The sequence below is a fragment of the Ranitomeya imitator genome, chromosome 7 (assembly GCF_032444005.1).
Source record: "Ranitomeya imitator isolate aRanImi1 chromosome 7, aRanImi1.pri, whole genome shotgun sequence".
Classification (NCBI taxonomy): Eukaryota; Metazoa; Chordata; class Amphibia; order Anura; family Dendrobatidae; genus Ranitomeya; species Ranitomeya imitator.
The window spans coordinates 218506187-218527713 of record NC_091288.1 but is presented as its reverse complement, the minus strand read 5'-3'; the positions used below and the strand labels follow the sequence as shown (position 1 = coordinate 218527713).

At 50.4% G+C, this 21527-nt stretch overlaps 1 protein-coding gene across 1 annotated transcript in view; it reads left to right on the top strand.

Annotated features, from left to right (window-relative positions):
- Positions 1-20968, top strand: part of HIRIP3 (HIRA interacting protein 3) — a 44798-nt gene extending 23830 nt beyond the window's left edge. Inside the window, exon 7 of the mRNA XM_069735011.1 lies at positions 20436-20968. Coding sequence (XP_069591112.1) covers positions 20436-20617 — 182 coding nt within the window. The 3' untranslated portion in view covers positions 20618-20968. The remainder of the gene's footprint in view (positions 1-20435) is intronic.
- Positions 20969-21527: the final 559 nt, after the last annotated feature.

Genomic DNA, 21527 nt, shown 5'->3' with positions numbered 1-21527 from the left:
GAGCTCCCCCAGTGGTGGCTGCAGACAGGATCTTATCATGTATCTATGTATACGTGGAGCTCCCCCTAGTGGTGGCTGCAGACAGGATCTTATCATGTACCTCTGTATACAGAGAGCTCCCCCTAGTGGCGGCTGCAGACAGGATCTTATCATGTATTTCTGTATACAGGGAGCTCCCCCTAGTGGTGGCTGCAGACAGGATCTTATCATGTATCTCTGTATACAGGGAGCTCCCCCTAGTGGTGGCTGCAGACAGGATCTTATCATGTATCTCTGTATACGGGGTGCTCCCCCTAGTGGTGGCTGCAGCCCGGATCTTATCATGTATCTCTGTATACATGGAGCTCCCCCTAGTGGTGACTGCAGACAGGATCTTATCATGTATCTCTGTATACAGGGAGCTCCCCCTAGTGGTGGCTGCAGACAGGATCTTATCATGTATCTCTGTATACAGGGAGCTCCCCCTAGTGGTGGCTGCAGACAGGATCTTATCATGTATCTCTGTATACAGGGAGCTCCCCGTAGTGGTGGCTGCAGACAGGATCTTATCATGTATCTCTGTATACAGGGAGCTCCCCCTAGTGGTGGCTGCAGGCAGGATCTTATCATGTACCTCTGTATACAGGGATCTCCCCCTAGTGGTGACTGCAGACAGGATCTTATCATGTACCTCTGTATACAGGGCGCTCCCCCTAGTGGCGGCTGCAGACAGGATCTTATCATGTATCTCTGTATACAGGGAGCTCCCCCTAGTGGTGACTGCAGACGGATCTTATCATGTATCTCTGTATACAGGGAGCTCCCCCTAGTGGTGGCTGCAGACAGGATCTTATCATGTATCTCTGTATACAGGGAGCTCCCCCTAGTGGTGACTGCAGACAGGATCTTATCATGTACCTCTGTATACAGAGAGCTCCCCCTAGTGGCGGCTGCAGACAGGATCTTATCATGTATTTCTGTATACAGGGAGCTCCCCCTAGTGGTGGCTGCAGACAGGATCTTATCATGTATCTCTGTATACAGGGAGCTCCCCCTAGTGGTGACTGCAGACAGGATCTTATCATGTATCTCTGTATACAGGGAGCTCCCCCTAGTGGTGGCTGCAGACAGGATCTTATCATGTACCTCTGTATGCAGGGCGCTCCCCCTAGTGGCGGCTGCAGACAGGATCTTATCATGTATTTCTGTATACAGGGAGCTCCCCCTAGTGGTGGCTGCAGACAGGATCTTATCATGTATCTCTGTATACAGGGAGCTCCCCCTAGTGGTGACTGCAGACAGGATCTTATCATGTACCTCTGTATACAGGGCGCTCCCCCTAGTGGCGGCTGCAGACAGGATCTTATCATGTATCTCTGTATACAGGGAGCTCCCCCTAGTGGTGGCTGCAGACAGGATCTTATCATGCATCTCTGTACACAGGGAGCTCCCCCTAGTGGTGGCTGCAGACAGGATCTTATCATGTATCTCTGTATACAGGGAGCTCCCCCTAGTGGTGACTGCAGACAGGATCTTATCATGTATCTCTGTATACAGGGAGCTCCCCCTAGTGGTGACTGCAGACAGGATCTTATCATGTATCTCTGTATACAGGGAACTCCCCCTAGTGGTGACTGCAGACTGGATCTTATCACGTATCTCTGTATACAGGGAGCTCCCCCTAGTGGTGGCTGCAGACAGAATCTTATCATGTATCTCTGTATACAGGGAGCTCCCCCTAGTGGTGACTGCAGACAGAATCTTATCATGTATCTCTGTATACATGGAGCTCCCCCTAGTGGTGGCTGCAGACAGAATCTTATCATGTATCTCTGTATACAGGGAGCTCCCCCTAGTGGTGACTGCAGACAGAATCTTATCATGTATCTCTGTATACAGGGAGCTCCCCCTAGTGGTGACTGCAGACAGAATCTTATCATGTATCTCTGTATACAGGGAGCTCCCCCTAGTGGTGGCTGCAGATAGGATCTTATCATGTATCTCTGTATACAGGGAGCTCCCCCTAGTGGTGACTGCAGACAGAATCTTATCATGTATCTCTGTATACAGGGAGCTCCCCCTGTGGTGACTGCAGACAGGATCTTATCATGTATCTCTGTATACAGGGAGCTCCCCCTAGTGGTGGCTGCAGACAGGATGTTATGTATCTCTGTATACAGGGAGCTCCCCCTAGTGGTGGCTGTAGACAGGATGTTATCATGTATCTCTGTATACAGGGAGCTCCCCCTAGTGGTGACTGCAGACAGGATCTTATCATGTAGCTGTATACAGGGAGCTCCCCCTAGTGATGACTGCAGACAGGATTTTATCATGTATCTCTGTATACAGGGAGCTCCCCCTAGTGGTGACTGCAGACAGGATCTTATCATGTATCTCTGTGTACAGGGAGCTCCCCCTAGTGGTGACTGCAGACAGGATCTTATCATGTATCTCTGTATACAGGGAGCTCCCCCTAGTGGGGGTTGCAGACAGGATCTTATCATGTATCTGTATACAGGGAGCTCCCCCTAGTGGTGGCTGCAGACAGGATCTTATCATGTATCTCTGTATACAGGGAGCTCCCCCTAGTGGTGACTGCAGACAGGATCTTATCATGTATCTCTGTGTACAGGGAGCTCCCCCTAGTGGTGGCTGCAGACAGGATCTTATGTATCTCTGTATACAGGGAGCTCCCCCTAGTGGTGGCTGCAGACAGGATCTTATCATGTATCTCTGTATACAGGGAGCTCCCCCTAGTGGTGGCTGCAGACAGGATCTTATCATGTATCTCTGTATACAGGGAGCTCCCCCTAGTGATGGCTGCAGACTGGATCTTATCATGTATCTCTATATACAGGGAGCTCCCCCTAGTGGTGGCTGCAGACAGGATCTTATCATGTATCTCTGTATACAGGGAGCTCCCCCTAGTGGTGGCTGCAGATAGGATCTTATCATGTATCTCTGTATACAGGGAGCTCCCCCTAGTGGTGGCTGCAGACAGGATCTTATCATGTACCTCTGTATACAGGGAGCTCCCCCTAGTGGTGGCTGCAGACAGGATATTATCATGTATCTCTGTATACGGGGAGCTCCCCCTAGTGGTGGCTGCAGACAGGATCTTATCATGTATCTCTGTATACAGGGAGCTCCCCCTAGTGGTGGCTGCAGACAGGATCTTATCATGTATCTCTGTATACAGGGAGCTCACCCTAGTGGTGGCTGCAGACAGGATCTTATCTTGTATCTCTGTATACAGGGAGCTCCCCCTAGTGGTGGCTGCAGACAGGATCTTATCTTGTATCTCTGTATACAAGGAGCTCCCCCTAGTGGTGGCTGCAGACAGGATCTTATCATGTATCTCTGTATACAGGGAGCTCCCCCTAGTGGTGGCTGCAGACAGGATCTTATGTTTCTCTGTATACAGGGAGCTCCCCCTAGTGGTGGCTTCAGACAGGACCTTATGTATCTCTGTATACAGGGAGATCCCCCTAGTGGTGACTGCAGACATGATCTTATCATGTATCTCTGTATACAGGGAGCTCCCCCTAGTGCTGACTGCAGACAGGATCTTATCATGTATCTCTGTATACAGGGAGCTCCCCCTAGTGGTGGCTGCAGACAGGATCTTATCATGTATCTCTGTATACAGGGAGCTCCTCCTAGTGGTGGTTGCAGACAGGATCTTATCATGTATCTCTGTATACAGGGAGCTCCCCCTAGTGGTGGCTGCAGACAGGATCTTATCATGTATCTCTGTATACACGGAGCTCCCCGTAGTGGTGGCTGCAGACAGGATCTCATCATGTATCTCTGTATACAGGGAGCTCCCCCTAGTGGTGGCTGCAGACATGATCTTATCATGTATCTCTGTATACAGGGAGCTCCCCCTAGTGCTGACTGCAGACAGGATCTTATCATGTATCTCTGTATACAGGGAGCTCCCCCTAGTGGTGGCTGCAGACAGGATCTTATCATGTATCTCTGTATACAGGGAGCTCCCCCTAGTGGTGGTTGCAGACAGGATCTTATCATGTATCTCTGTATACAGGGAGCTCCCCCTAGTAGTGACTGCAGACAGAATCTTATCATGTATCTCTGTATACAGGGAGCTCCCCCTAGTGGTGGCTGCAGACAGAATCTTATCATGTATCTCTATACAGGGAGCTCCCCCTAGTGGTGGCTGCAGACAGGATCTTATCATGTATCTATGTATACGTGGAGCTCCCCCTAGTGGTGACTGCGGACAGGATCTTATCATGTATCTCTGTATACAGGGAGCTCCCCCTAGTGGTGACTGCAGACAGGATCTTATCATGTATCTCTGTATACAGTGAGCTCCCCCTAGTGGTGGCTGCAGACAGGATCTTATGTATCTCTGTATACAGGTAGCTCCCCCTAGTGGTGGCTGCAGACAGGATCTTATCATGTATCTCTGTATACAGGGAGCTCCCCCTAGTGGTGACTGCAGACAGGATCTTATCATGTATCTCTGTATACAGGGAGCTCCCCCTAGTGGTGGCTGCAGACAGGATCTTATCATGTATCTCTGTATACAGGGAGCTCCCCCTAGTGGTGGCTGCAGACAGGATCTTATCATGTACCTCTGTATACAGGGATCTCCCCCTAGTGGTGACTGCAGACAGGATCTTATCATGTACCTCTGTATACAGGGCGCTCCCCCTAGTGGCGGCTGCAGACATGATCTTATCATGTATCTCTGTATACAGGGCGCTCCCCCTAGTGGCGGCTGCAGACAGGATCTTATCATGTACCTCTGTATACAGGGCGCTCCCCCTAGTGGTGACTGCAGACAGGATCTTATCATGTATCTCTGTATACAGGGAGCTCCCCCTAGTGGTGGCTGCAGACATGATCTTATCATGTATCTCTGTATACAGGGAGCTCCCCCTAGTGCTGACTGCAGACAGGATCTTATCATGTATCTCTGTATACAGGGAGCTCCCCCTAGTGGTGGCTGCAGACAGGATCTTATCATGTATCTCTGTATACAGGGAGCTCCCCCTAGTGGTGACTGCAGACAGGATCTTATCATGTATCTCTGTATACAGGGAGCTCCCCCTAGTGGTGGCTGTAGACAGGATCTTATCATGTATCTCTGTATACAGGGAGCTCCCCCTAGTGGTGACTGCAGACAGGATCTTATCATGTATGTCTGTATACAGGGAGCTCCCCCTAGTGGTGACTGCAGACAGGATCTTATGTATATCTGTATACTGGGAGCTCCCCCTAGTGGTGACTGCAGACAGGATCTTATCATGTATCTCTGTATACAGGGAGCTCCCCCTAGTGGTGACTGCAGACAGGATCTTATCATGTATCTCTGTATACAGGGAGCTCCCCCTAGTGGTGACTGCTGACAGGATCTTATCATGTATCTCTGTATACAGGGAGCTCCCCCTAGTGGTGACTGCAGACAGGATCTTATCATGTATCTCTGTATACAGGGAGCTCCCCCTAGTGGTGGCTGCAGACAGGATCTCATCATGTTTCTCTATACAGGGAGCTCCCCCTAGTGGTGGCTGCAGACAGGATCTTATCATGTATCTCTGTATATGGGGAGCTCCCCCTAGTGGTGACTGCAGACAGGATCTTATGTATATCTGTATACAGGGAGCTCCCCCTAGTGGTGGCTGCAGACTGGATCTTATCATGTATCTCTGTATACAGGGAGCTCCCCCTAGTGGTGGCTGTAGACAGGATCTTATCATGTATCTCTGTATACAGGGAGCTCCCCCTAGTGGTGACTGCAGACAGGATCTTATCATGTATGTCTGTATACAGGGAGCTCCCCCTAGTGGTGGCTGCAGACAGAATCTTATCATGTATGTCTGTATACAGGGAGCTCCCCCTAGTGGTGGCTGCAGACAGGATCTTATCATGTATCTCTGTATACAGGGAGCTCCCCCTAGTGGTGACTGCAGACAGGATCTTATCATGTATCTCGGTATACAGGGAGCTCCCCCTAGTGGTGGCTGCAGACAGGATCTCATCATGTATCTCTATACAGGGAGCTCCCCCTAGTGGTGGCTGCAGACAGGATCTTATCATGTATCTCTGTATACTGGGAGCTCCCCCTAGTGGTGACTGCAGACAGGATCTTATCATGTATCTCTGTATACAGGGAGCTCCCCCTAGTGGTGGCTGCAGACAGGATCTTATCATGTATCTCTGTATACAGGGAGCTCCCCCTAGTGGTGGCTGCAGACAGGATCTTATCATGTATCTCTGTATACATGGAGCTCCCCCTAGTGGTGACTGCAGACAGGATCTTATCATGTATCTCTGTATACAGGGAGCTCCCCCTAGTGGTGACTGCAGACAGGATCTTATCATGTATCTCGGTATACAGGGAGCTCCCCCTAGTGGTGGCTGCAGACATGATCTCATCATGTATCTCTATACAGGGAGCTCCCCCAAGTGGTGGCTACAGACAGGATCTTATGTATCTCTGTATACGGGGAGCTCCCCCTAGTGGTGGCTGCAGACAGGATCTTATCATATATCTCTGTATACAGGGAGCTCCCCCTAGTGGTGGCTGCAGACAGGATCTTATCATGTATCTCTGTATACAGGGAGCTCCCCCTAGTGGTGACTGCAGACAGGATCTTATCATGTATCTCTGTATACAGGGAGCTCCCCCTAGTGGTGACTGCAGACATGATCTTATGTATCTCTGTATACAGGGAGCTCCCCCTAGTGGTGGCTGCAGACAGGATCTTATGTATCTCTGTATACAGGGAGATCCCCCTAGTGGTGGCTGCAGACAGGATCTTATCTTGTATCTCTGTATACAGGGAGCTCCCCCTAGTGGTGGCTGCAGACAGAATCTTATCATGTATCTCTGTATACAGGGAGCTCCCCCTAGTCGTGACTGCAGACAGGATCTTATCATGTATCTCTGTATACACGGAGCTCCCCCTAGTGGTGGCTGCAGACAGGATCTTATCATGTATCTCTGTATACAGGGAGCTCCCCCTAGTGGTGGCTGCAGACAGGATCTTATGTATCTCTGTATACAGGGAGCTCCCCCTAGTGGTGGCTGCAGACAGGATCTTATCTTGTATCTCTGTATACAGGGAGCTCCCCCTAGTGGTGGCTGCAGACAGGATCTTATCATGTGTCTCTGTATACAGGGAGCTCCCCCTAGTGGTGGCTGCAGACAGGATCTTATCATGTATCTCTGTATACAGGGAGCTCCCCCTAGTGGTGGCTGCAGACAGGATCTTATCTTGTATCTCTGTATACAGGGAGCTCCCCCTAGTGGAGGCTGCAGACAGAATCTTATCATGTATCTCTGTATACAGGGAGCTCCCCCTAGTGGTGACTGCAGACAGGATCTTATCATGTATCTCTGTATACACGGAGCTCCCCCTAGTGGTGGCTGCAGACAGTATCTTATCATGTATCTCTGTATACACGGAGCTCCCCCTAGTGGTGGCTGCAGACAGGATCTTATCATGTATCTCTGTATACACGGAGCTCCCCCTAGTGGTGGCTGCAGACAGTATCTTATCATGTATCTCTGTATACACGGAGCTCCCCCTAGTGGTGGCTGCAGACAGGATCCTATGTATCTCTGTATACAGGGAGCTCCCCCTAGTGATGGCTGCAGACAGGATCTCATCATGTATCTCTGCATACAGGGAGCTCCCCCTAGTGGTGACTGCAGACAGGATCTCATCATGTATCTCTGTATACAGGGAGCTCCCCCTAGTGGTGGCTGCAGACAGGATCTCATCATGTATCTCTGCATACAGGGAGCTCCCCCTAGTGGTGGCTGCAGACAGGATCTTATGTATCTCTGTATACAGGGAGCTCCCCCTAGTGATGGCTGCAGACAGGATCTTATCACGTATCTCTGTATACAGGGAGCTCCCCCTAGTGGTGACTGCAGACAGGATCTCATCATGTATCTCTGTATACAGGGAGCTCCCCCTAGTGCTGACTGCAGACAGGATCTTATCATGTATCTCTGTGTACAGGGAGCTCCCCCTAGTGCTGACTGCAGACAGGATCTCATCATGTATCTCTGTATACAGGGAGCTCCCCCTAGTGGTGGCTGCAGACAGGATCTTATGTATCTCTGTATACAGGGAGCTCCCCCTAGTGATGGCTGCAGACAGGATCTCATCATGTATCTCTGTATACAGGGAGCTCCCCCTAGTGATGGCTGCAGACAGGATCTCATCATGTATCTCTGTATACAGGGAGCTCCCCCTAGTGGTGGCTGCAGACAGGATCTTATGTATCTCTGTATACTGGGAGCTCCCCCTAGTGGTGACTGCAGACAGGATCTTATCATGTATCTCTGTATACAGGGAGCTCCCCCTAGTGGTGACTGCAGAGAGGATCTTATCATGTATCTCTGTGTACAGGGAGCTCCCCCTAGTGGTGGCTGCAGACAGGATCTTATCATGTATCTCTGTATACAGGGAGCTCCCCCTAGTGGTGACTGCAGACAGGATCTTATGTATCTCTGTATACAGGGAGCTCCCCCTAGTGGTGGCTGCAGACAGGATCTTATCATGTATCTCTGTATACAGGGAGCTCCCCCTAGTGGTGGCTGCAGACAGGATCTTATCATGTATCTCTGTATACAGGGAGCTCCCCCTAGTGGTGGCTGCAGACAGGATCTTATCTTGTATCTCTGTATACAGGGAGCTCCCCCTAGTGGTGGCTGCAGACAGGATCTTATCTTGTATCTCTGTATACAGGGAGCTCCCCCTAGTGGTGGCTGCAGACAGGATCTTATGTATCTCTGTATACAGGGAGCTCCCCCTAGTGGTGGCTGCAGACAGGACCTTATGTATCTCTGTATACAGGGAGATCCCCCTAGTAGTGGCTGCAGACAGGATCTTATCATGTATCTCTATATACAGGGAGCTCCCCCTAGTGGTGGCTGCAGACAGGATCTTATCATGTATCTCTGTATACAGGGAGCTCCCCCTAGTGGTGGCTGCAGACAGGATCTTATCATGTATCTCTGTATACAGGGAGCTCCCCCTAGTGGTGGCTGCAGACAGGATCTTATCATGTATCTCTGTATACACGGAGCTCCCCCTAGTGATGGCTGCAGACAGGATTTCATCATGTATCTCTGTATACAGGGAGCTCCCCCTAGTGCTGACTGCAGACAGGATCTTATCATGTATGTCTGTATACAGGGAGCTCCCCCTAGTGGTGGCTGCAGACAGGATCTTATCATGTATCTCTGTATACAGAGAGCTCCCCCTAGTGGTGGCTGCAGACAGGATCTTATCATGTATCTCTGTATACAGGGAGCTCCCCCTAGTGGTGGCTGCAGACAGGATCTTATGTATCTCTGTATACAGGGAGCTCCCCCTAGTGATGGCTGCAGACAGGATCTTATCACGTATCTCTGTATACAGGGAGCTCCCCCTAGTGGTGACTGCAGACAGGATCTCATCATGTATCTTTGTATACAGGGAGCTCCCCCTAGTGATGGCTGCAGACAGGATCTCATCATGTATCTCTGTGTACAGGGAGCTCCCCCTAGTGGTGGCTGCAAACAGGATCTTATCATGTATCTCTGTATACAGGGAGCTCCCCCTAGTGGTGGCTGCAGACAGGATCTTATGTATCTCTGTATACAGGGAGCTCCCCCTAGTGGTGACTGCAGACAGGATCTTATCATGTATCTCTGTATACAGGGAGCTCCCCCTAGTGGTGACTGCAGACAGGATCTTATGTATCTCTGTATACAGGGAGCTCCCCCTAGTGGTGGCTGCAGACAGGATCTTATGTATCTCTGTATACAGGGAGCTCCCCCTAGTGGTGACTGCAGACAGGATCTTATCATGTATCTCTGTATACGTGGAGCTCCCCCTAGTGGTGACTGCAGACAGGATCTTATCATGTATCTCTGTATACAGGGAGCTCCCCCTAGTGGTGACTGCAGACAGGATCTTATCATGTATCTCTGTATACAGGGAGCTCCCCCTAGTGGTGGCTGCAGACAGGATCTCATCATGTATCTCTATACAGGGAGCTCCCCCTAGTGGTGGCTGCAGACAGGATCTTATCATGTATCTCTGTATATGGGGAGCTCCCCCTAGTGGTGACTGCAGACAGGATCTTATGTATATCTGTATACAGGGAGCTCCCCCTAGTGGTGGCTGCAGACTGGATCTTATCATGTATCTCTGTATACAGGGAGCTCCCCCTAGTGGTGGCTGCAGACAGGATCTTATCATGTATCTCTGTATACAGGGAGCTCCCCCTAGTGGTGACTGCAGACAGGATCTTATCATGTATGTCTGTATACAGGGAGCTCCCCCTAGTGGTGGCTGCAGACAGAATCTTATCATGTATGTCTGTATACAGGGAGCTCCCCCTAGTGGTGGCTGCAGACAGGATCTTATCATGTATCTCTGTATACAGGGAGCTCCCCCTAGTGGTGACTGCAGACAGGATCTTATCATGTATCTCGGTATACAGGGAGCTCCCCCTAGTGGTGGCTGCAGACAGGATCTCATCATGTATCTCTATACAGGGAGCTCCCCCTAGTGGTGGCTGCAGACAGGATCTTATCATGTATCTCTGTATACAGGGAGCTCCCCCAGTGGTGACTGCAGACAGGATCTTATCATGTATCTCTGTATACAGGGAGCTCCCCCTAGTGGTGGCTGCAGACAGGATCTTATCATGTATCTCTGTATACAGGGAGCTCCCCCTAGTGGTGGCTGCAGACAGGATCTTATCATGTATCTCTGTATACAGGGAGCTCCCCCTAGTGGTGACTGCAGACAGGATCTTATCATGTATCTCTGTATACAGGGAGCTCCCCCTAGTGGTGACTGCAGACAGGATCTTATCATGTATCTCGGTATACAGGGAGCTCCCCCTAGTGGTGGCTGCAGACATGATCTCATCATGTATCTCTGTATACAGGGAGCTCCCCCTAGTGGTGACTGCAGACAGGATCTTATCATGTATCTCTGTATACAGGGAGCTCCCCCTAGTGGTGACTGCAGACAGGATCTTATCATGTATCTCTGTATACAGGGAGCTCCCCCTAGTGGTGGCTGCAGACAGGATCTTATCATGTATCTCTGTATACAGGGAGCTCCCCCTAGTGGTGACTGCAGACAGGATCTTATCATGTATCTCTGTATACAGGGAGCTCCCCCTAGTGGTGGCTGCAGACAGGATCTTATCATGTATCTCTGTATACAGGGAGCTCCCCCAAGTGGTGGCTGCAGACAGGATCTTATCATGTATCTCTGTATACAGGGAGCTCCCCCTAGTGGTGACTGCAGACAGGATCTTATCATGTATCTCTGTATACAGGGAGCTCCCCCTAGTGGTGGCTGCAGACAGGATCTTATCATGTATCTCTGTATACAGGGAGCTCCCCCTAGTGGTGGCTGCAGACAGGATCTTATCATGTATCTCTGTATACAGGGAGCTCCCCCTAGTGGTGACTGCAGACAGGATCTTATCATGTATCTCTGTATACAGGGAGCTCCCCCTAGTGGTGGCTGCAGACAGGATCTTATCATGTATCTCTGTATACAGGGAGCTCCCCCTAGTGGTGGCTGCAGACAGGATCTTATCATGTATCTCTGTATACAGGGAGCTCCCCCTAGTGGTGACTGCAGACAGGATCTTATCATGTATGTCTGTATACAGGGAGCTCCCCCTAGTGGTGGCTGCAGACAGGATCTTATCATGTATCTCTGTATACAGGGAGCTCCCCCTAGTGGTGGCTGCAGACAGGATCTTATCTTGTATCTCTGTATACAGGGAGCTCCCCCTAGTGGTGGCTGCAGACAGGATCTTATGTATCTCTGTATACAGGGAGCTCACCCTAGTGGTGGCTGCAGACAGGATCTTATGTATCTCTGTATACAGGGAGATCCCCCTAGTGGTGGCTGCAGACAGGATCTTATCTTGTATCTCTGTATACAGGGAGCTCCCCCTAGTGGTGGCTGCAGACAGAATCTTATCATGTATCTCTGTATACAGGGAGCTCCCCCTAGTGGTGACTGCAGACAGGATCTTATCATGTATCTCTGTATACATGGAGCTCCCCCTAGTGGTGGCTGCAGACAGTATCTTATCATGTATCTCTGTATACACGGAGCTCCCCCTAGTGGTGGCTGCAGACAGGATCTTATCATGTATCTCTGTATACAGGGAGCTCCCCCTAGTGGTGGCTGCAGACAGGATCTTATGTATCTCTGTATACAGGGAGATCCCCCTAGTGGTGGCTGCAGACAGGATGTTATGTATCTCTGTATACAGGGAGCTCCCCCTAGTGGTGACTGCAGACATGATCTTATCATGTAGCTGTATACAGGGAGCTCCCCCTAGTGGTGGCTGCAGACAGGATCTTATGTATCTCTGTATACAGGGAGATCCCCCTAGTGGTGGCTGCAGACAGGATCTTATCTTGTATCTCTGTATACAGGGAGCTCCCCCTAGTGGTGGCTGCAGACAGAATCTTATCATGTATCTCTGTATACAGGGAGCTCCCCCTAGTGGTGACTGCAGACAGGATCTTATCATGTATCTCTGTATACACGGAGCTCCCCCTAGTGGTGGCTGCAGACAGTATCTTATCATGTATCTCTGTATACACGGAGCTCCCCCTAGTGGTGGCTGCAGACAGGATCTTATCATGTATCTCTGTATACAGGGAGCTCCCCCTAGTGGTGGCTGCAGACAGGATCTTATCTTGTATCTCTGTATACAGGGAGCTCCCCCTAGTGGAGGCTGCAGACAGAATCTTATCATGTATCTCTGTATACAGGGAGCTCCCCCTAGTGGTGGCTGCAGACAGATTCTTATCATGTATCTCTGTATACAGGGAGCTCCCCCTAGTGGTGGCTGCAGACAGGATCTTATCATGTATCTCTATACAGGGAGCTCCCCCTAGTGGTGGCTGCAGACAGGATCTTATCATGTATCTCTGTATACAGGGAGCTCCCCCTAGTGGTGGCTGCAGACAGAATCTTATCATGTATCTCTGTATACAGGGAGCTACCCCTAGTGGTGACTGCAGACAGGATCTTATCATGTATCTCTGTATACAGGGAGCTCCCCCTAGTGGTGACTGCAGACAGGATCTTATCATGTATCTCTGTATACACGGAGCTCCCCCTAGTGGAGGCTGCAGACAGAATCTTATCATGTATCTCTGTATACAGGGAGCTACCCCTAGTGGTGACTGCAGACAGGATCTTATCATGTATCTCTGTATACAGGGAGCTACCCCTAGTGGTGACTGCAGACAGGATCTTATCATGTATCTCTGTATACAGGGAGCTCCCCCTAGTGGTGACTGCAGACAGGATCTTATCATGTATCTCTGTATACACGGAGCTCCCCCTAGTGGAGGCTGCAGACAGAATCTTATCATGTATCTCTGTATACACGGAGCTCCCCCTAGTGGTGGCTGCAGACAGTATCTTATCATGTATCTCTGTATACACGGAGCTCCCCCTAGTGGTGGCTGCAGACAGGATCTTATCATGTATCTCTGTATACACGGAGCTCCCCCTAGTGGTGGCTGCAGACAGTATCTTATCATGTATCTCTGTATACACGGAGCTCCCCCTAGTGGTGGCTGCAGACAGGATCCTATGTATCTCTGTATACAGGGAGCTCCCCCTAGTGATGGCTGCAGACAGGATCTCATCATGTATCTCTGCATACAGGGAGCTCCCCCTAGTGGTGACTGCAGACAGGATCTCATCATGTATCTCTGCATACAGGGAGCTCCCCCTAGTGGTGGCTGCAGACAGGATCTTATGTATCTCTGTATACAGGGAGCTCCCCCTAGTGATGGCTGCAGACAGGATCTTATCACGTATCTCTGTATACAGGGAGCTCCCCCTAGTGATGGCTGCAGACAGGATCTTATCATGTATCTCTGTATACAGGGAGCTCCCCCTAGTGGTGGCTGCAGACAGGATCTTATGTATCTCTGTATACAGGGAGCTCCCCCTAGTGATGGCTGCAGACAGGATCTCATCATGTATCTCTGTATACAGGGAGCTCCCCCTAGTGATGGCTGCAGACAGGATCTCATCATGTATCTCTGTATACAGGGAGCTCCCCCTAGTGGTGACTGCAGACAGGATCTTATCATGTATCTCTGTGTACAGGGAGCTCCCCCTAGTGGTGGCTGCAGACAGGATCTTATGTATCTCTGTATACTGGGAGCTCCCCCTAGTGGTGACTGCAGACAGGATCTTATCATGTATCTCTGTATACAGGGAGCTCCCCCTAGTGGTGACTGCAGACAGGATCTTTTCATGTATCTCTGTATACAGGGAGCTCCCCCTAGTGGTGGCTGCAGACAGGATCTTATCATGTATCTCTGTATACAGGGAGCTCCCCCTAGTGGTGACTGCAGACAGGATCTTATCATGTATCTCTGTATACAGGGAGCTCCCCCTAGTGGTGGCTGCAGACAGGATCTTATCATGTATCTCTGTATACAGGGAGCTCCCCCTAGTGGTGGCTGCAGACAGGATCTTATCATGTATCTCTGTATACAGAGAGCTCCCCCTAGTGGTGACTGCAGACAGGATCTTATCATGTATCTCTGTATACAGGGAGCTCCCTCTAGTGGTGACTGCAGACAGAATCTTATCACGTATCTCTGTTTACGGGGAGCTCCCCCTAGTGGTGACTGCAGACAGGATCTTATCATGTATCTCTGTATACGGGGAGCTCCCCCTAGTGGTGGCTGCAGACAGGATCTTATCATGTATCTCTGTATACAGGGAGCTCCCCCTAGTGGTGGCTGCAGACAGGATCTTATCATGTATCTCTGTATACACGGAGCTCCCCCTAGTGGAGGCTGCAGACAGAATCTTATCATGTATCTCTGTATACACGGAGCTCCCCCTAGTGGTGGCTGCAGACAGTATCTTATCATGTATCTCTGTATACACGGAGCTCCCCCTAGTGGTGGCTGCAGACAGGATCTTATCATGTATCTCTGTATACACGGAGCTCCCCCTAGTGGTGGCTGCAGACAGTATCTTATCATGTATCTCTGTATACACGGAGCTCCCCCTAGTGGTGGCTGCAGACAGGATCCTATGTATCTCTGTATACAGGGAGCTCCCCCTAGTGATGGCTGCAGACAGGATCTCATCATGTATCTCTGCATACAGGGAGCTCCCCCTAGTGGTGACTGCAGACAGGATCTCATCATGTATCTCTGCATACAGGGAGCTCCCCCTAGTGGTGGCTGCAGACAGGATCTTATGTATCTCTGTATACAGGGAGCTCCCCCTAGTGATGGCTGCAGACAGGATCTTATCACGTATCTCTGTATACAGGGAGCTCCCCCTAGTGATGGCTGCAGACAGGATCTTATCATGTATCTCTGTATACAGGGAGCTCCCCCTAGTGGTGGCTGCAGACAGGATCTTATGTATCTCTGTATACAGGGAGCTCCCCCTAGTGATGGCTGCAGACAGGATCTCATCATGTATCTCTGTATACAGGGAGCTCCCCCTAGTGATGGCTGCAGACAGGATCTCATCATGTATCTCTGTATACAGGGAGCTCCCCCTAGTGGTGACTGCAGACAGGATCTTATCATGTATCTCTGTGTACAGGGAGCTCCCCCTAGTGGTGGCTGCAGACAGGATCTTATGTATCTCTGTATACTGGGAGCTCCCCCTAGTGGTGACTGCAGACAGTATCTTATCATGTATCTCTGTATACAGGGAGCTCCCCCTAGTGGTGACTGCAGACAGGATCTTTTCATGTATCTCTGTATACAGGGAGCTCCCCCTAGTGGTGGCTGCAGACAGGATCTTATCATGTATCTCTGTATACAGGGAGCTCCCCCTAGTGGTGACTGCAGACAGGATCTTATCATGTATCTCTGTATACAGGGAGCTCCCCCTAGTGGTGGCTGCAGACAGGATCTTATCATGTATCTCTGTATACAGGGAGCTCCCCCTAGTGGTGGCTGCAGACAGGATCTTATCATGTATCTCTGTATACAGAGAGCTCCCCCTAGTGGTGACTGCAGACAGGATCTTATCATGTATCTCTGTATACAGGGAGCTCCCTCTAGTGGTGACTGCAGACAGAATCTTATCACGTATCTCTGTTTACGGGGAGCTCCCCCTAGTGGTGACTGCAGACAGGATCTTATCATGTATCTCTGTATACGGGGAGCTCCCCCTAGTGGTGGCTGCAGACAGGATCTTATCATGTATCTCTGTATACAGGGAGCTCCCCCTAGTGGTGGCTGCAGACAGGATCTTATCATGTATCTCTGTATACAGGGAGCTCCCCCTATTGGTGGCTGCAGACAGGATCTTATCATGTATCTCTGTATACAGGGAGCTCCCCCTAGTGGTGGCTGCAGACAGGATCTTATCATGTACCTCTGTATACAGGGAGCTCCCCCTAGTGGTGGCTGCAGACAGGATATTATCATGTATCTCTGTATACGGGGAGCTCCCCCTAGTGGTGGCTGCAGACAGGATCTTATTATTATTATTATTATTATTATTATTATTATTTATTATTATAGCGCCATTTATTCCATGGCGCTTTACATGTGAGGAAGGGGTATACATAATAAAACAAGTACAATAATCTTGAAAAATACAAGTCACAACTGGTACAGGAGGAGAGAGGACCCTGCCCGCGAGGGCTCACAATCTACAAGGGACGGGTGAGGATACTGTAGGTGAGGATAGAGCTGGCCGTGCAGCGGTTTGGTCAATCGGTGGTTACTGCAGGTTGTAGGCTTGTCGGAAGAGGTGGGTCTTCAGGTTCTTTTTGAAGGTTTCGATGGTAGGCGAGAGTCTGATATGTTGTGGTAGAGCATTCCAGAGTAGGGGGGATGCACGAGAGAAATCTTGTATGCGATTGTGGGAAGAGGAGATAATAGGGGAGTAGAGAAGGAGATCTTGTGAGGATCGGAGGTTGCGTGCAGGAAAGTACCGGGAGACGAGGTCACAGATGTATGGAGGAGACAGGTTGTGGATGGCTTTGTATGTCATGGTTAGGCTTTTGTACTGGAGTCTCTGGGTGATGGGGAGCCAGTGCAGGGATTGACAGAGGGGAGAGGCCGGGGAATAGCGGGGGGACAGGTGGATTAGTCGGGCAGCAGAGTTTAGAATAGATTGGAGGGGTGCAAGAGTGTTAGAGGGGAGGCCACAGAGCAGGAGGTTACAGTAGTCAAGGCGGGAGATGATGAGGGCATGGACTAGGGTTTTTGCAGATTCTTGGTTTAGGAATGTGCGGATCCGTGAAATATTTTTGAGTTGGAGGCGGCAGGAAGTGGAAAGGGTTTGGATATGTGGTTTAAAGGAGAGATCAGTGTCAAGGATTACCCCAAGACAGCGGGCTTGTGGGACTGGGGAGAGTGGGCAGCCGTTTACTGTAATGGATAGGTTCGTTGGGGAGATCGCGTGAGATGGGGGAAAGATGATGAATTCTGTTTTGTCCATGTTAAGTTTTAGAAATCTAGTGGAGAAGAAGGAGAAGAATCTTATCATGTATCTCTGTATACAGGGAGCTCCCCCTAGTGGTGGCTGCAGACAGGATCTTATCATGTATCTCTGTATACAGGGAGCTCCCCCTAGTGGTGGCTGCAGACAGGATCTTATCTTGTATCTCTGTATACAGGGAGCTCCCCCTAGTGGTGGCTGCAGACAGGATCTTATCTTGTATCTCTGTATACAGGGAGCTCCCCCTAGTGGTGGCTGCAGACAGGATCTTATGTATCTCTGTATACAGGGAGCTCCCCCTAGTGGTGGCTGCAGACAGGACCTTATGTATCTCTGTATACAGGGAGATCCCCCTAGTGGTGGCTGCAGACAGGATCTTATCATGTATCTCTGTATACAGGGAGCTCCCCCTAGTGGTGGCTGCAGACAGGATCTTATCATGTATCTCTGTATACACGGAGCTCCCCCTAGTGGTGGCTGCAGACAGGATCTCATCATGTATCTCTGTATACAGGGAGCTCCCCCTAGTGGTGTCTGCAGACAGGATCTTATCATGTATCTGTATACAGGGCGCTCCCCCTAGTGCTGACTGCAGACAGGATCTTATCATGTATGTCTGTATACAGGGAGCTCCCCCTAGTGGTGGCTGCAGACAGGATCTTATCATGTATCTCTGTATACAGAGAGCTCCCCCTAGTGGTGGCTGCAGACAGGATCTTATCATGTATCTCTGTATACAGAGAGCTCCCCCTAGTGGTGGCTGCAGACAGGATCTTATGTATCTCTGTATACAGGGAGCTCCCCCTAGTGATGGCTGCAGACAGGATCTTATCACGTATCTCTGTATACAGGGAGCTCCCCCTAGTGGTGACTGCAGACAGGATCTCATCATGTATCTTTGTATACAGGGAGCTCCCCCTAGTGATGGCTGCAGACAGGATCTCATCATGTATCTCTGTGTACAGGGAGCTCCCCCTAGTGGTGGCTGCAAACAGGATCTTATCATGTATCTCTGTATACAGGGAGCTCCCCCTAGTGGTGACTGCAGACAGGATCTTATCATGTATCTCTGTATACAGGGAGCTCCCCCTAGTGGTGACTGCAGACAGGATCTTATGTATCTCTGTATACAGGGAGCTCCCCCTAGTGGTGGCTGCAGACAGGATCTTATGTATCTCTGTATACAGGGAGCTCCCCCTAGTGGTGGCTGCAGACAGGATCTTATCATGTATCTCTGTATACAGGGAGCTCCCCCTAGTGGTGACTGCAGACAGGATCTTATCATGTATCTCTGTATACAGGGAGCTCCCCCTAGTGGTGGCTGCAGACAGAATCTTATCATGTATCTCTGTATACAGGGAGCTCCCCCTGTGGTGACTGCAGACAGGATGTCATGTATCTCTGTATACAGGGAGCTCCCCCTGTGGTGACTGCAGACAGGATCTTATCATGTATCTCTGTGTACAGGGAGCTCCCCCTAGTGGTGGCTGCAGACAGGATGTCATGTATCTCTGTATACAGGGAGCTCCCCCTGTGGTGACTGCAGACAGAATCTTATCATGTATCTCTGTATACAGGGAGCTCCCCCTAGTGGTGGCTGCAGACAGGATCTTATCATGTATCTCTGTATACAGGGAGCTCCCCCTAGTGGTGACTGCAGACAGGATCTTATCATGTATCTCTGTGTACAGGGAGCTCCCCCTAGTGGTGGCTGCAGACAGGATGTTATCATGTATCTCTGTATACAGGGAGCTCCCCCTAGTGGTGGCTGCAGACAGGATCTTATCTTGTATCTCTGTATACAGGGAGCTCCCCCTAGTGGTGGCTGCAGACAGGATCTTATCTTGTATCTCTGTATACAGGGAGCTCCCCCTAGTGGTGGCTGCAGACAGGATCTTATCATGTATCTCTGTATACAGGGAGCTCCCCCTAGTGGTGGCTGCAGACAGGATCTTATGTTTCTCTGTATACAGGGAGCTCCCCCTAGTGGTGGCTGCAGACAGGACCTTATGTATCTCTGTATACAGGGAGATCCCCCTAGTGGTGGCTGCAGACAGGATCTTATCATGTATCTCTATATACAGGGAGCTCCCCCTAGTGGTGGCTGCAGACAGGATCTTATCATGTATCTCTGTATACAGGGAGCTCCCCCTAGTGGTGGCTGCAGACAGGATCTTATCATGTATCTCTGTATACAGGGAGCTCCCCCTAGTGGTGGCTGCAGACAGGATCTTATCATGTATCTCTGTATACACGGAGCTCCCCGTAGTGGTGGCTGCAGACAGGATCTCATCATGTATCTCTGTATACAGGGAGCTCCCCCTAGTGCTGACTGCAGACAGGATCTTATCATGTATCTCTGTATACAGGGAGCTCCCCCTAGTGGTGGCTGCAGACAGGATCTTATCATGTATCTCTGTATACAGGGAGCTCCCCCTAGTGGTGGCTGCAGACAGGATCTTATCATGTATCTCTGTATACAGGGAGCTCCCCCTAGTGGTGGTTGCAGACAGGATCTTATCATGTATCTCTGTATACAGGGAGCTCCCCCTAGTGGTGGCTGCAGACAGAATCTTATCATGTATCTCTGTATACAGGGAGCTCCCCCTAGTGGTGACTGCAGACAGGATCTTATCATGTATCTCTGTATACAGGGAGCTCCCCCTAGTGGTGGCTGCAAACAGGATCTTATCATGTATCTATGTATACGTGGAGCTCCCCCTAGTGGTGACTGCGGACAGAATCTTATCATGTATCTCTGTATACAGGGAGCTCCCCCTAGTGGTGGATGTAGTCAACATTTTATTGTATAATAGTACAGAAACTTTGCTTTCCACATCTTGTACTATATTGTCCTGTATTCCAGTCACCTGCTGAGCTTCCTCTGTTTTTCTGTGCTGCAGTGTGGGTGATGGAGAGTTCCTGCCTGTCTGTGTGTATAGAAATATCTCCCATTTCCCACTGTTTGTTCTGCAGGACGACCTCAACGTCGGAATACCTGGAACCCCTATCGGGCCTCCCCAGTCCGTGATGACTCCCCCTATAGGAAAACTGTAGGATCTGACTCAGAAGGAGAGGAAAGTCCACCCCGCAAAAAGAGGCCAATGGACTGGTCCAGTTTAAAGGGGATAATCAGTGATGACGGTGACAGTGATTGATGGGTTAATCTCTGGGATCTCATGTTCATAGGACTCGTAGAAGAATTGGAGGTGTCGTCGCCAATAAGTCTCTGGTTGTTCCTTTACTGTACATGCTGCACTCCTGTGAAAGGACTACAATGCCCAGCATTCCAAGCATGCTAGGATCTGCCATCTTAGTGCAATGGTCTATAACTTGGCAATGCCCAGCGCGGTGTGGGCTCTGCTGTGCCTCATGTCACTGGGTGTAGTATTGTGTCCCCCCATTGGTATATGTGTGTTCTGCGGTGGTCCGTTGCGTCATTTCTGCTTTTTTATTTCACTTTTACATGTTGTTAATGTTTTTGCTGTAAATAAATCTTTTTCCACTAACATTTGGTAAATTTATCTTTATTTAGAAATCTACATTTATGTCGCCCCCAGAGCTGAAAAATAAGGATTCTATAGCGAGAAGTTGTGCAGTTCGCACGCAAAAAAATAAATGAGGGGCCGTCCATGGGGAAAACGCCCGCCCGTGACGCCATCGTCCTCCAATCCCATAAAAATAAAATCAACTATATATCTTGTAACGTTCTGAGCGACCCGAGCCGCCTCCTCGGCTCCCCCCCACAACCCGAGCCACCTCCGCGACCCGAGCCGCCTCCTCGGTTCCCCCCACCCGTGATCCGAGCCGCCTCCTCGGCTCCCCCCCGCAACCCGTCTCCTCCCACCCGCGACCTGAGCCGCCTCCTCAGCCAGCCCCCTGCGCCGCCTCTTCAGCCTCCCCCCGCGACCCGAGCCGCCACCCCCCACCCTTGACCCGAGCCACCTCCTCGGCTCCCCCCGCAACCCGTCTCCTCCCACCCGCGACCTGAGCCGCCTCCCCCCGCGACCCGAGCAGCCTCCTCAGCCTCCCCCGCAACCCGAGCCGCCTCCTCAGCCTCCCCCCGCG